The sequence below is a fragment of the Ostrinia nubilalis genome, chromosome 20 (assembly GCF_963855985.1).
Source record: "Ostrinia nubilalis chromosome 20, ilOstNubi1.1, whole genome shotgun sequence".
NCBI classification, from domain to species: Eukaryota; Metazoa; Arthropoda; class Insecta; order Lepidoptera; family Crambidae; genus Ostrinia; species Ostrinia nubilalis.
Window position 1 is genome coordinate 11619847 of NC_087107.1, and position 14933 is coordinate 11634779.

General features: G+C 36.6%; 1 protein-coding gene across 1 annotated transcript; it reads right to left on the minus strand.

The window, feature by feature from the left end:
• Positions 1–11157: 11157 nt before the first annotated feature.
• LOC135081786 (putative nuclease HARBI1) lies at positions 11158–14517 on the minus strand. Its single transcript, XM_063976573.1, has 5 exons — positions 12372–14517; positions 12020–12301; positions 11478–11865; positions 11264–11397; positions 11158–11174 (listed from the first exon to the last, which is right to left on the minus strand). The coding sequence occupies exons 1-3, from the start codon at positions 12624–12626 to the stop codon at positions 11794–11796; spliced, it is 609 nt and encodes a 202-aa protein (XP_063832643.1). The 5' UTR covers positions 12627–14517; the 3' UTR covers positions 11158–11174; positions 11264–11397; positions 11478–11793.
• Positions 14518–14933: the final 416 nt, after the last annotated feature.

Here is a 14933-nt window from a genome sequence, read left to right on the forward strand (position 1 = left end):
TACCATTCAAGTGTGTGCACATGGTTGTAAATTATCTTCTCAATAAATAGAATATCACTGAAGTTAAGTGTCTTTTGTACCTGCCGCATCACTCTGTTCAGTGAAGTTGTTGTTATTATTCAAACAAAATTAGTATACCGTTTGTGAGGTAACCTGGCTCACTTGCCACTTGAACAAATGACCCGCATTAATATAATGAAACATTACTTACTTACACCTAATTAATTTTACATTACAATAATAATATCTTCTTTTTCATTGCAGCGATTATGACTGCAACAGCAGACCAAATCGAGATGATCTTGCAGTTTATGCAAGGGCATCAAGACCTCGCCAAAGGTCTCATAAAAAGCTCTAGTGGAAGGGCCCACTCCAAGACCTTGTGGGCCGAAATAACCGATCAATTGAATAGTCTTGGCGGTGCCATAAAAACCACTAAGCAGTGGCAAAAGGTAATTATAAGTTATTTAATTTTTTGCGTTAAGGGTTCGGACAAACCAACGCGATCACACCGCGATCAGCCGGCGTGCAGCGATGGCGACCAGACCTAAATGCATTGATCGCCATCGCTGCACGCCGGTTGATCGCGTTGGTTTGGCCGAACCTTAAGAGTCGCATCTCAAAGTTCGATTTTTTCAAGTTATTTATAATTTTTAAAAAAGGTTATTATCAGATTCTAAATTTTATGAATGCATACTAACGCAACTAACTGCATGATTGCTTGCGTTTTTGTTTTTTGTCAAAGGTGTGGGCTGACAAAAAATATTTGGCTAAAAAAAGTATAGTACTTATATTTTTTTCATTACGAGCATCTTATTTCCTTACAAATGGTGAATCGAGGTAAATTGAATAAGTTCATAACCTTGGAAAATAAAATATATTGTTACAAAAAGCGATGAATTTTTCGTAAAATACGCTTATCCGTTCCGGTAGAGGTGCACTTTACTTAAAGCATTAGTAAAATCAAAATTAAAATCTTTTTAATAGTCTGCTTGCTTTGACGCTATACAATGGTAGTTAGCCACATTTTAAATATTGTTTCGTATATCCTAAGAAAGTTCATTAATTTTCACTCATTTTCGAAAAAAGTTTAAATCCATTCCTTTGCGCTACTTTTTATTGCGCACATTTTTTTCTCAGATGGTCCCACGAGCCAGTACCGCCAAAAAAAATTATTTTTTAATGACCCGCAACACATACGAATATGGATTTAAACATTTTATATGGTCTTATTTTGAAGCGTCACACGGAAAAGGTGCCGCAGATGACATAGGGGGTACTATTAAAAAGATCTCTAGACTTCAAAGTTTCCCATGGGACCGATATACGAGATGCACAAACAGCTTTCGATGTTTTGAAAAAAACAGAAACATCTGTAAAAACGTTTTTAATAAAATCTGAAAGCATCCAATCATTAGACACAAGTATTGTAAGTAAACTGATCCCTATTCGTACTTAATACATTAAAAATTCATCAAATTGTAAGTACGAAAAATATTATGGCGTAGCCGTAACGAGCGTTACTCTGAAATAAATACACTTCCTAATAGAGCTAGTGGGAGGATAAGTTTAAATTTTTGGGGGTGGATGAGTTCGATGGGTCCGGGTGAGTTAGTGGAGGTGAGCGGTCGGATGAATGCCGAGCAATATGTGGAGATATTGCGAGACATCATGATTCCCACCGTTCGCCTTCACTGTCCAGAGGGCGTTATTTATTTGTGCCAAGACAACTGTCGGGTCCACACCTCCCGAGTAGTGGAGCAGTGCTGCAGTGGCACGTAACGACATTGTTCGCCTGCCATGGCCCGTAATGAGCCCTGATCTCAACCCGATCGAGAACTTGTGGGAGCTCATGGTTCTCATCATGGACGCCACAGACATTCGCAATAACGACTTGCGGTGTGAGGCACACACAACATGGGAGCGTCTTCGAGGTACCGACACTTGTTGGAACATGGAGACTGGCATGGGAAAAAGGTTTGACGCTGTGTTAGATGCGCATGGAGGTCCCACCAGATCACTGATGCCATATCTACCAACTTTTTGGTAGATCTACCACTGTTCACTTCAGTCTACCTATCTACCACCCTAGACCTAAAATCTACCTATTTTTTTAATTTTCACATATCACCACAATGTCGCGTCTATAACCCGACAATAATTAGCCACCCTTTTCTCTTCTTACTACTTAGTCTGTGGCCCAAACGTGTGAAGCCAAGTTTATAAAAAAGTCTGTGGTAATTATTTATTTTTCTCTCATCTGTTATGATCTGTGTGTCGTTTGGATTTGGATTGTGTGTGTATGTGTTAAGCTTGCTATGTTGCGAAATAGAGTGATTTTAATGAATATTTTCTTTGCTCCTCGAAAACTCCGTTTAAACGGTGCTTGCATTAATTAGCGGTTGCGTGGCGTGTATTTTTTTTTAATAATGGAAATCAAACAATGGGCAGCCTAGTGAAAAACATTTAAAATTATTTAATAAAAATATGTACAACTTCAAAAAATAAATATTTTACGAACAGACCATGTATTTTTAATCTTATTTTCTTTTCTAAGTTGAGGTGGTTGGTAGATCTACCAATTTTGCATTTTACATTCTACCAACTTCTACCAACAATTGGCACATAATCCACCAATTTTCTAAAATTTGGGTTGGCAACACTGCACCAGATATTAAATTATGTAATTTATTTGCCTATAATAATTTGTCTCTTTTTTCATAACTCTATTTTAATAACAGTACTTGTTAGATGTGATTTCATTGCCACTAGTCATTAGTTTTTTTTAATTTAAAATTATTTATATTTCGTATTATTAGGGTGATTAGACTTGCTCAGGTTGGCCTGCCGTTGACCCCCCAAATTGTGCGTAAGCAAGCCTATGAATTTTGCAAATCAAATAATATATCCAATTCTTTCAATGACCGTAAAAATATAGCTGGAAAAAAATGGCTAAAAAATTTTGTCAAGCGCAATCCAGAAATGAGGCGTCTAGTTTCAAATCCCGCTAAAACGATTTTGATAAGATTTCGAGAAATTGAAAAAAACCGCTTATCTATATAGCTTTGGCCTTAAGCAAAAAAAAATATGATACGAATTATTATTGTCATCTGGCAATACTAACAGTAATTGCTATTTATCTTTAAATTAAATATAATTTGAATTATAATGAAAACTATTTTCATTTTGGCGTATTTTGTTACGAACATTCGGTTTTAATGGGATTTGAAACGGACATGTTGTATTTTAGCGGGATTTGATAAGAGCAAATTATGAAGCAACCACGTTATAAAAAAATCTCCATACTGATTTCGCAGTCACGTGACCAAAATACCGTGCTACCATTGGTCAATCAACTTTTAGAGGGTTTTGAAAGAAACGGACGGCGTTTTAGCGGAGTTTGTAACACAAACCTAATTTTAAGTGCTAGTTTAGTAGTCTTTTAGTGTATTTTGATCGAAAATGATTGAACAGTATGATGAGAAAATTGCAGTAGCATCATTTAGAGATATAAACAGAAATTAGTTGCAGGAGCGTTTTAGCGGGTTTTGAAACTAGACGACTCAAATATCGCTTCGTAGGGCTCAACTAATGAATCCGATGATGAACGAATAGTTGAGGCTGCTGATGCTCATGATATTGTGCTCTATTGTCTTCCATCAAACACTACTCACGAACTGCAGCCTCTTGACAAGTCAGTGAATAAATCATACGAGCATTACTGGGACGAACAAGTTTTACTATATGCATATAAGCATCCTGATAGAAAATGACAAACGATTGCAAATTGTCAAAACCGCAGAATGTCAGAAACGCACATAGTGAAAAGCGAGGAAAGTCAAAGGCGCACAATGTCAAAAATATCATTGCGTTGTCAATTTTAATAACAATCAGCAATAGTTGTATTTATTTTGTATTTACCCCACTTGCTCACCTACATAATAAAATACCTTTGTTTTATGTCAACTAAAGCCTGGTCCGTGAGCACTGTGCGACGTGCGCCCGCAGTGAGTGTGCGAGCGCGACAGCAACATAATTACGCGCGAGCGATAAGGATAGGTAGCTTGGGGTCATTGGACAAAATTCTATGTGCTCACGGACCAGGCTTTAGTCTAAGTGTAGTAGTAGGGGCACCTATTATCGGGATGAATTCGCGTTTGATAGAGTCAGATTCAATTAATCATAACGCCTAGACTAGTTGACTTAAAGCTAAGGTAGGTACAGTTCTTTTATCTCACGAGCGCGGGTGCGCCATACTTGTGTGGGTTAATGTACATGCACATTGTCTTTGTTTGCGTACGCTCGGGAGCGCTCAGTTTCGGCCGAGTCGCCGGCTGAGTCAGTAGTGCTATCCAGTTCGCGCCAAAATTATTTAACTAATACCGTCAGCATGGAAAGTACGAGTAATTGAAGACAAGTTGTTCGCAGTGAGGTAAGACAAATTCATGTTTATGTTTGGTGTGTATAATTACACTAGTTTACAAAAAATAAGTTTTTCTTTTACCCAAAGATAATTCATATTGGATGTGTTTTCTATCAGCCCCCTTATTACAAAAATATACGTCTCATATTTTTATCACGTCAAGTTTTTGAGATATCCACATTTACCTAAGTAAGCTGTCTTGTTAGCCGTGACGGAGTTTCTACTTTATTTTAATTGCGTTTAAGTATTATTTTAACATTTTCACTTGTTTTAAAATGTCATCAAGGCAGTGTAAATTTTAAGCCCAAATAACTTTTGCTAAGTTTGAGGCCAAATTATATTGTCAAAAAAGAAGAGACCAGTCACTAAGGCCGTAAAACCGGCCTATTTCTATTACTTTCTAATCTCGGTAACAAACCTGATAAAAAATGGGTTCCTGGTGCAGTGTGCGAAAATTTGAGGATTATAATATTGCACTAGGCTGCAGGAAAAAGAAAACATATACGAATTGGCACCCCAATGTTATGGAGAGAACCAACAAATCACACTAATGTCTGTTACTTCTGCCTCACTGAAACTACAGGTTTTAACAACAAAAACCAAGAACATACAATATCTTGATGTTGCATCAGTCACAAGATCTGTGCTACAATCTGAAGGAGTTATTACCCAGCAATTCCAGTAAGACAAAGATGCTTGATATTAATTTAAAGCAGTAGTGAAAAGTTTCCTGGGAAACTATAAATTTATCTGGGAATTATGAAAAAATTGTTTCCAAATTATTGAGTAATTACCAAAGAATGGGTGTGAATAAGTCGTTAAAAATTCATTTTTTACATTGTCACCTGGATTTTTTTCCTGAGAACCTGGGAAGCGTGAGTGTTGAGCATGGCGAAAGTTTTCACCATGATTTGAAGGTTTTTGAGGAAAGATACCAAGGAATTTGGGATAAAAATATGTTAGCGGATTGCTGTTGGTCTATAATAAGGGAAACTGATACTAATTAATATAAAAGAAGGAGTAATACGACTCATTTTTGGTTGTTTTTAGAAATAAATGTATAAAAATGATAGAAATTAACATAATCAATATTTACAAAATTTGACGTCCTAAATTTTTTCTAAGTTCAGTTTTTAAGTAAGGGTTAATAACTCGTAACGATACATATCAGTTTCATCTCTGGGTAAAAAACCTTGTAAACTAGTGTTATTTATTGAGTTAATTTAATAAACGTGATTTTAATAATCTATTGTTTATTTTAGAGTCGTCAAATAATTGCAAATGTTCATCATTTCCTCAAAGAAGAATATGAATTCACTGAATTGCATCGAGAACCAAATTGTGATGTATCACATTTGCGTAATATTACAAAGCGCACTGCATCAGCGACGGGAGTTAGTGAATGAACAGTGCAGAAAATATTAAAAGAAGAACGAGACATGTCTAATGAAAGAGATGTAGCCAGCACATCTTCGAAATTCATTTCACCAATGAAAAACCGAAGAAAGAGAGAAAATAAGAAGACATTGATGGATTTACAGCTGATGTTATTCGGAGCACAATACAAGATTTTCATATCGTACAAAAACAAATTCCAACATTGGCGAAACTCAGATCAGTCTTAAATGAAAAAATTGGATTCAATGGATGTTTAGCTACGTTACGTAAGTTACTAAAGAAATTGGGCTACAAGTGGCGTAAAACCGATAAATAATAGAAAAGTTTTAGTAGAACGGCATGATATCCAGATAGGAACAGAAAAAAAACCGAATACCGTTCTCAAGGCCGACCTATTGTCTATTGGCGATGCAAAGATTCTAACTAGCGCCTCTAGTGTCAAAATTGTGAAGCTGTCTAAGAACGACACTTTGACAGTTTTCGTTACAGTTAACGTCAGGGAAAAACATAAATATTAAATACAAATCAGAATTTTGTGGCATTTTGCTGATTAAGAGTAAGCGCACACCGTTGATTTTTCGTCGGTCGATAGTTTAGTCGGGCAGTTGATCAGTATGGGCATGTATGGGAGTGCGCACACTACGCCGATTCGATTTGGCCGATTCTTCATACAAATTAAAATCGGGCACAACTATCGTCCAACTAAAAATCCACGGTGTGCGCCTACTCTTAGACAAAATTATGTTGTCAATTAGTCGATGTAATTAATGCGTCTGCAGGATACACAAAACCAATGCGTTCTGGTGAAGAATTATTACGGAGAGGAATGGTGATTTCGGTTGGAAAAAAAAGAGAAAAATAATAACATAATTCACGTACAAGCACTGGTACTGCGCACGTCGGGATTAAATTCCAAACATCCAGCTATAGATGTATCTCAAGAATATGGAAATAGATTAGTTGGTGATAATGGTAGGGTAAAAAGATTATGAGACATGTAGAGGCTCCTTAAGAGCAAAATATTTGACGATTTGTAAGAACTATTTAATAGTGTATACAAATAAAGAAATTTTGACTTTGACTTTGAATGAACAAGAAGTCACACGATTGCCCATTTGAGCTTCAGAGAAATGTAAACACATATTAGCTGTTATGCTTTATCTCTCAAGGTTTGTTAATTGATCATTTACACAGCCAGGTAAAAGATAATGTAAAGTACTTACCTATATAAGTACTAAAATTAGACCATAATTGTAAATGATTAGCTATTTTTCTCTTTTTCAGAACTGAGGAGGCAGATCTGGATGACCTAAGTTTGAAATTTTAATTCAAGGACCCAATATTATTAAATTAATAACATTTTATGGATGGACGAAGCGCAATTTACGCGCGCTGGAATTTTTAATTAAAAAAATCAGCACCAGTGGCAAGTAGCCCATAAGCTGTATGGGAAACATCACACCAACACGAGTTTTCCGTTAACATGTGGGCAGGAATATTAAACAATAAACTTGTAGGTCCCATTGAAATTCCGCACCGCCTTAATGCAGAGAATTACTTAGAATTTTTAAATAACTTAACGAATTTAGAATTTTGTGAAGACGTGGATCTGGAGACCCTCCGTACTATGTGGATATAACACGATGGTGCGCCTGCCCATTATGGAATACGAGTACGGGACTTTTTGAACAACAACGCGTTGTTCGTTGCAATGAATACCCCGAACGTTGGATTGGTCGTGGAAGCCCGATCTTAGCATGGCTAGCGCGATTACCAGACCTCACCCTATTAGACTTTTATCCACCCTAAATTAAAGGCAACATCGTTATGATCTTATTAATACTAATAAAAATACCTATGATTTTATGACAGCAATGGTTTTAGTTAAATAACTATGTCACCTTTGCATAGTTTTTGTAAGGGCAGGTATTGATTAAACGTTTATTTTTATTTCGCAGAGAAACACTGTTCGTCTATGGATTCGCCGCCATAATGAAGAAGGACAGCTTGCTGATCGACCACGGCGGCCGCGGCCGTTTTTAATTTCCCAAGAACAAAGTTCACAAATGGTGAACACGTATGCGACCGAGCCATTCATACCAACAAGGGTATTTGCAGAACAATTCGAATGCTCCTTAAAAACCGGCGAAGAAAATAATTCTAACCGAAGAAAATAAGGCTGCGAGAGTCCAATTCGCGCGAGAATACAGTTACTTTGATTTCTCGCACGCCATATTTGCCGACGAAAAGTTTTAAATCAAACCAAATAGAACGTCGGCATTTATGGCGTGTTGACAACACTCGCTATGAGCCACGTAATGTGAATCCCAACAATAACTCGGGCAGAATATGCGTCAACATGTGGGATGGATGAGTGCCGCTGGACCCGGGGAGCTCGTAGAAATATCTTGCAGAGCCACTCGGCACTCTTACCTCGAGCTCCTCCAGGAGACGATGGTCCCTACTGTGCGAATGGTGTATCCGGAGGCCGAAGTGCCAGAATTAATATTCTTACAAGATAATTGCCCAATCCACACCGCACGTGTGGTGCAGGGATGGCTCCAGGCACAGCCTGACATTCGCACAGTTCGTTGGCCGTCACGATCCCCAGATCTTAATCCAATAGAAAATCTCTGGGGATTGATGGTGCAGCGGTGGGATACTTTAAATGAAAGGTCCCGAGAAAATTTCATAGCGCACTGCGACCGCGTTTGGGATTCTGTGCGTGGCTTAGACTTGTGCGAAGTCCTTGTGCGCTCGATGCGTTCACGTTGCGATGCAGTTATAGCTGCCAATGGGGCATCAACTAAATATTAAAAAAGGTAGAGAAACTCACGTAATTTATGTGTCTGATGTGATTTTGTAGGACTACCATCGCAGCCTCATCTCAGCTGAAGTTTTAGAAAAAAAAATGCAATATTCGGAAAGCTAGTCAGACTTTCGGATTATGATTTTAAAAGTGCCATGATGATTATAAGTAGTGTTTAATTAAATAATACTGTTATTTTCTTATATTTTAGTTGTTTATAACTGAAAGTGTACCTATTTATGTTGATTTTTATAAGAATTACATTACTTTAGAAAGATGTCAATTTTGTTAAAAAGAAACAAAGAATTACGGTCTTATTCATAATAAAATGCTAATATAGGTTTAAAACCTACATTAGCTAAAACGTTTGATAGGCTTAAAACACTCTTATAAACCTCTGATAAAAAACGTTATTCATAATCGTTTATAAACCTTTGATAGCTAAAACAGAGTTTAATATTTTCTTTCCACAGACTATACAAAAAGAATGAACGAAAACAGCTTTTTTGGTGATTTAACTTGATGGACCATGTAAAATCATAGACAAATCGCAGAAAAAAAAAACAAAAAATTGGCAGCTGTGACGTTTTACTTACTGACATTGACATTTGGCACGAAAATTTAATAAAGTTTTCGGTTTTTTCGATCAACTCCCAAGTTTTATCAAACTTTTATAAAACTTGGGATTGTATGTTCTGGATTCTGTACCTCTTACCCTGTACTCTGCAATAAGCTCTTACGACGACCCGGCTAGTTACATCGGATACTAATTATGTCCATGACGAAGGAGAACAGACCGCCTAAAAGGCAACGATCAGAAAACTGGTTGGAGGAAGATAAGGTAGTACTTATTTTTAGCCTGATAAAGTGCCTACTAATTTTTGTAGCATGGTTTTATTTATGTTTGACGCCTAGTGTTTGCTTTTCAGTATTTGCTGAAAGAGTTGGTGAAAGAAAGAGTAAATGCAATCGAAAATAAAAATACAGACACTAACACGAATAAACGGAAGGTTGCGGCTTGGGCTGATTTACAAACAACGTTGGTACATCTTTTGATTTCTGCCTTCAATATAAAATTTTGCCTTTACCTGTAATTCAAAATCCTGTCATTTCTTTTTCAGGTTTAATTCAATGTGCGCTGGTATGAACCGCTCCATTACCCAGTTAAAATCGCAATGGAGCCTCATAAAAATCAGTGCGAAGAAAGACAAGACCATTGCTAGGCAGGCTCAAATTAAAACTGGCGGTGGTCCACCATTATCAGTGCCTGACGATAGGGCTGATGATATAGCATCTTGGTTGCCCAATGAATTTGTAGTCGATGTTAACAGATTTGACTCGGACTCAAATAAAAGTGAATTAATTAACATTCAAGAGGAGGAATCAACTCAAAATACGCAAGATCAGGAATTGATAAATAATGAAGAAATCCAATATGAATTGGTGGTACTTGATGAAGAAATAGAAGATACACATGCTTGTACTACTAGAGGCATATTGGAAGATAAAGAAAATAAAAAAGTAGAGGCAAAAGAAAATAAAGCAAAACCTAATTTTAAAGCACCAGCAATCAAAAAAAAAAGGAAACTGTTAAACAAAGAAGGCTTAATTGATTTAAGCAAAGTTAGGATTTCCGAAATTGCAGAAACAGAATCAAAATGCCGGATTGAACTGCATGAAGTTCAAATGGAAAACGAACGGAAGAAAGGGAGAAACTTGGATCTTGAGCATCAATTATTACAGGAAAAACTTAAATATTACACTCACATTAATAAAGAATAATAAGTCTTTTGATGTTAAAGTTTTTCAAGTACTAACAGATTCTAAATAATAAGTTAGTTCCTCCCTTACTTCTGTTTGTTTTTAATTTGTATTTTATGCAGTTCCAATCCGCATTTTGATTGTGTTTCTGCAATATATTTAGACGGCTATGAATATGTTTACTAGTCATAACTTAATAAGAGTTTGAGATTACTATTAACTAGCTGTTGCCCACGACTCCGCCTGCGTAGACTACTATTTCTGTAACCTACAGGATCTGTGCATTTTTCCAGGATAAAAAGAAGCCTATATGTTATTCGAGACTATATAATCTATCTGTTTTAGCAATTTATTTGTTTATAAGAATTGAACTGTGATTTTTAGTAAGTAAGTTTAATAATTGTACTTAAATTAGTGATATAAAGTAAATACACATATGCCTAGTCACAAACATTCGCCTTTATAATAATAGTGTAAATTATGGTTATTTTGTTTTAAATGTAGAAGGTTGATAACCTCCGAATAGAAACGTTTATACTTAAGCAATTTCTTTGTTTTAAAGAATTGAACTGTGATTTTTAATAAGTAAGTTTGTTGAAACTAATTGTACTTAAATTAGTGATATAAAGTAATTTGTTTTGAATTTTTGCAGAATAATTGCTTTTTTAAAGAGAACTACAGGTTTTGTTTTTGTGATAGTAACAAATTGGACTGAAAATTGAAATACAGGTATTTTTCAATCAAATATTCTTTTTATTTTCATTAAGATGCCAGGAACAGTATCTGAAAAATTAAAATACAACATTTTCATGAACTCAAATGACATTACATAAAAGTAAATCGTTGGAATTTATCAAAATGTATTTTAGTACCATTCAAAAATGTTGATTTATAAAATTTTGTAGTATCAACTGCGACCTACGCCTCAACAATGAAGGTCGGTTGTCGTGAACACTGTTCTCCGTCGAAAGTTGCGGAGTTACAGGGACCTGCTCCATATGTTGTTCTGAAAAATATTATGAATTTGTCAACATTTTGTCATAAAGATTTGTATTCCTTATGTACAGTCAAATTGATAACATTTACCTAACAATGTGTCATTCATATCAATGGCTATATTATGTAATACAGCCAATGCTATGATCACAGCTTTTCCATTTTGGAGGCTTACTGGTAAGCCATGGAGTAGGCATTGGAACCGCTGCTTCCACACCCCAAAACACCTTTCAACAGTGTTCCTAGTTGAGATGTGAGCATTATTGTATGCTTCTTCTTCTGGACGACTAGGCCTTAAAATAGGTGTAAATAGATATGGCAGAAGAGGGTAGCCCGAATCGCCAATAAGGCGTCCTCTAAACTGCCTATCCTCAAATCGTTGTTTTATATTGCTCTCCATAAAAATTCAACTGTCATGTGTACTGCCTCGCCATCTAGCCACTATATCCATTATTTTGAGGTCAGCATCACAGACAACCTAAAATAAAAAAAACAGTATCCTGTAGGTAATCCATCCAATAATATAGTGTTGAATGTTGCTAAAATTTAGATCATACAAAGTAAAAATTATAGACATTATTAAAACAAATCTTTCTCTGTTGTAAACTGTATAAAATCAAAATATATTTTACCTGAACATTCAGGGAATAATAGCCTTTTCTATTAATATAGTACTGGGCCATGTCACCTCCGGTTTTTTTAATTTTAATGTGGGTGCAATCTATGGCTCCTATCACCCCAGGAAAATTTTTAATTGCTCTAAATTTGGCACTAATTCTTTCCTGCTCTCCTATAGTGATAGGCATTTTGATGAAGGAATTTGCCTTATTCGCGATTGCATGCGCGACTCTGGCGCATATCCGGCTCACTGTCGGCTGACTTAGGCCATGGAGGTCACCAGCATCATCTTGTACCTGAAAATGTATGAAAATAATTATAGCAGCCACGACAAAGGGATAAAATAAAACACTTTTTTGTGCTTACCTCACGACGTCCCCAACATCTTATGGCCACTAAAACTTGCAGTTCAGGACACGTGCCACCACCTCTAGCGCTCTGAACCAGATCATCTTCCACCAAATCTATGATGGTGCGCACTGTGTCCTTATTGAACCTATATTTTATTTTAAAATTTAGGTCCCGCAAATCGAATGGGTTGCTTCGTTGGCGGTAGAGCTTTCTACGTCGCGCTGGGTCGGCATTATTGGCTAAATGCACAATTGCATTTATAGCATTCATTTTCACAAGCAAGGATCACAGCAAGGATATTTTGAATAAATAAACCAACGAAGTGACATTCATATGAAATGACATTTATAAAAGTTAGGTTAAAATAGGTTTATTAGAGCTTTAAACAAGGCCCGAGCTCTCGATAACTTATCACACAGTTATAAGAGGATTTTAGCGCTAAATGACGATTATGAATAACAATTTTTATCAAACGTTTTATAAACCTCTAATAAGCATTTGATAAAATGTGAAAAATGATTATGAATAAGACCGTTAATGATTACAGGTATTATTGTCGTTTTTTTTGTCGTTACTACTTGTACCAGTAGATTTATTTAGTAGCATTTTAATCAATAGATTTGTTACCACTTGACATTTTGCAAATTGGACATTCTGAGACTAAGGGTTCTTACACACGAACAGCATTTTGCTGTCGACGCATGTAACTGCAGTCGACGTCAGAAGGCGACGGCTAGCTGTCGACATGCTGCCGACGTGCTGTCGACGCGTTCGCGGCTGCCGCCGGCAGGTGCCGACAGCTAGCCGCCTCCGCCATTTTGAAGGTCAACTGTCAGTAGTCCAGGAGCTTACACGCACACCTAATGAGTTCCGAACAAATTGATTCGGAATTGCTAAAAAAATTGTGCTGTCAAAAACAATGAAATAATATGGAACTCGAATTTAGAAGGCTACCATAATAAAACATTAAAAAATAGAGCATGGGCGTCGGTGTGTGTAGTCTCGTTCTCTATTCAACAACATTTCTTAAACCCACAATGACCGGTTCTTTCTCTTTCGTCGACAACGACGGAGTAAATGCAACAACAGTGTTTCTTCAATGAAATCCATTATCAACTGGCTGGCTCCTGTACAATGACGTACGCCGACACGGTCGTCGCAGCAAGCTGTCGACGTGTCGACAGCTTGCTGCGGGCACGTCGGCGGCTAGCTGCCGACAAATGACGGCGACTGCGGTCGCCTTTGCTGTCGTCAATGTGCTGCTCGTGTGTAAGAGCTCTAAAGGAATTTAAGATATGTTAGTTTTCATGAAAACTGTTACAACAAGCCCCTCGCTCCCCAACTCTGGCGACAATTTTTCACCATGTTGCAGTTTAGAGAAGCTAGGAAACCTCAAACAGGAAGGCGTTACACAAAACAAGAAAAAGTAGCAGCCCTAGCATTATACAAACTAGGTTCTCGAGCTTATAGATGGTTCAGAAAAGCTGTTGTTTTGCCATCACCTTTGACACTGAGTCGCATGATCACAAAAGCTGCTCTCAAGCCTGGACTCAATAAAAATATTTTCAGCCAGTTAAAGAAAAGAGCAAATGAAATTAACAACACAGAAAAATTATGTGCGTTGCTATTTGATGACATGGCACTTGCTCCCCATTTTGATTACAATAGAAGAAGCGATACTGTAAGTGGCTTTGATAATAATGGGGAGGCCAAAAATATAATATAGCTGATCATGCCTTGGTGTTCATGATAAGAGGGATACAAAAAAATATAATAAACAGCCAATTGACTATTCATTTTGTGCTTCAACCATGTTAGAAATACTGTATGCGTTTCCGAACGTATAAATGTCAAATCATAGACATTAGTGCTTTATGGTTCCCTACTAATTCCGTTGTGTAAGCATCGTAGTGTGCAATTAATAAATAGATTATTTTCCTAAAAGTGAGTTTAATATGCTAAATCCCCCCAGTATACACGATTTATTTCCACCTCAAACAGCAGAGTGTAGTTGACAAATATAAAAATGACGGCCCTGAACGTCTATCCGAAATTAGTGGAAAATGTTAATTTCTCAAATTGGAAATGTCGTGTGAAAATATTATTGGAAGAAAAAGGACTGGAGGGAGCATTATTGGAAAGGAAAAGTGAAGTAAAAGACACTGTGGCGAGAAATAGACGCCAAGGCAAAGGCTGTTATTGTACAATGTGCAATATATAGAAAGGAATGTATGCTCAAGAAGTTAGTAGCATTTGGAGCAAAATGGATTTGGTACATCAAATTAAAACATTAACAAGGAAATTGAATTCCACTTGCTTTAAAGTTGTAGCCACCATAATGTGACCAAGGTTCAACAAATGTAAGTGCTATCAATTGGCTCGTAAATGCGACCAAAACAAGAGTACCTACATATAAAAAAGGTGAAACTTTAAAAAATCACACATTTGAAGTTGACGGCGAAGAAGTTGTTCCACTGTATGACACGTCACATTTGATCAAAGGAATAAGAAACAATTTATTAAATAAAAATTTAAAAGCTGTTATTGATGGGAAAGAGAAGTCAGCCAAATGGTAAC

Bases quoted from the DNA above. Each gene is read 5' to 3' on its own strand.
- LOC135081786 (XM_063976573.1), bottom strand. From the start codon at position 12,626: ATGAATGCTATAAATGCAATTGTGCATTTAGCCAATAATGCCGACCCA. The intron at 12,302-12,371 runs GTAAGCACAAAA...ATACATTTTCAG, and splicing joins GATGTTGGGGACGTCGTGAG to GTACAAGATGATGCTGGTGA. The intron at 11,866-12,019 runs GTAAAATATATT...TTTTTATTTTAG, and splicing joins ATTATTCCCTGAATGTTCAG to GTTGTCTGTGATGCTGACCT.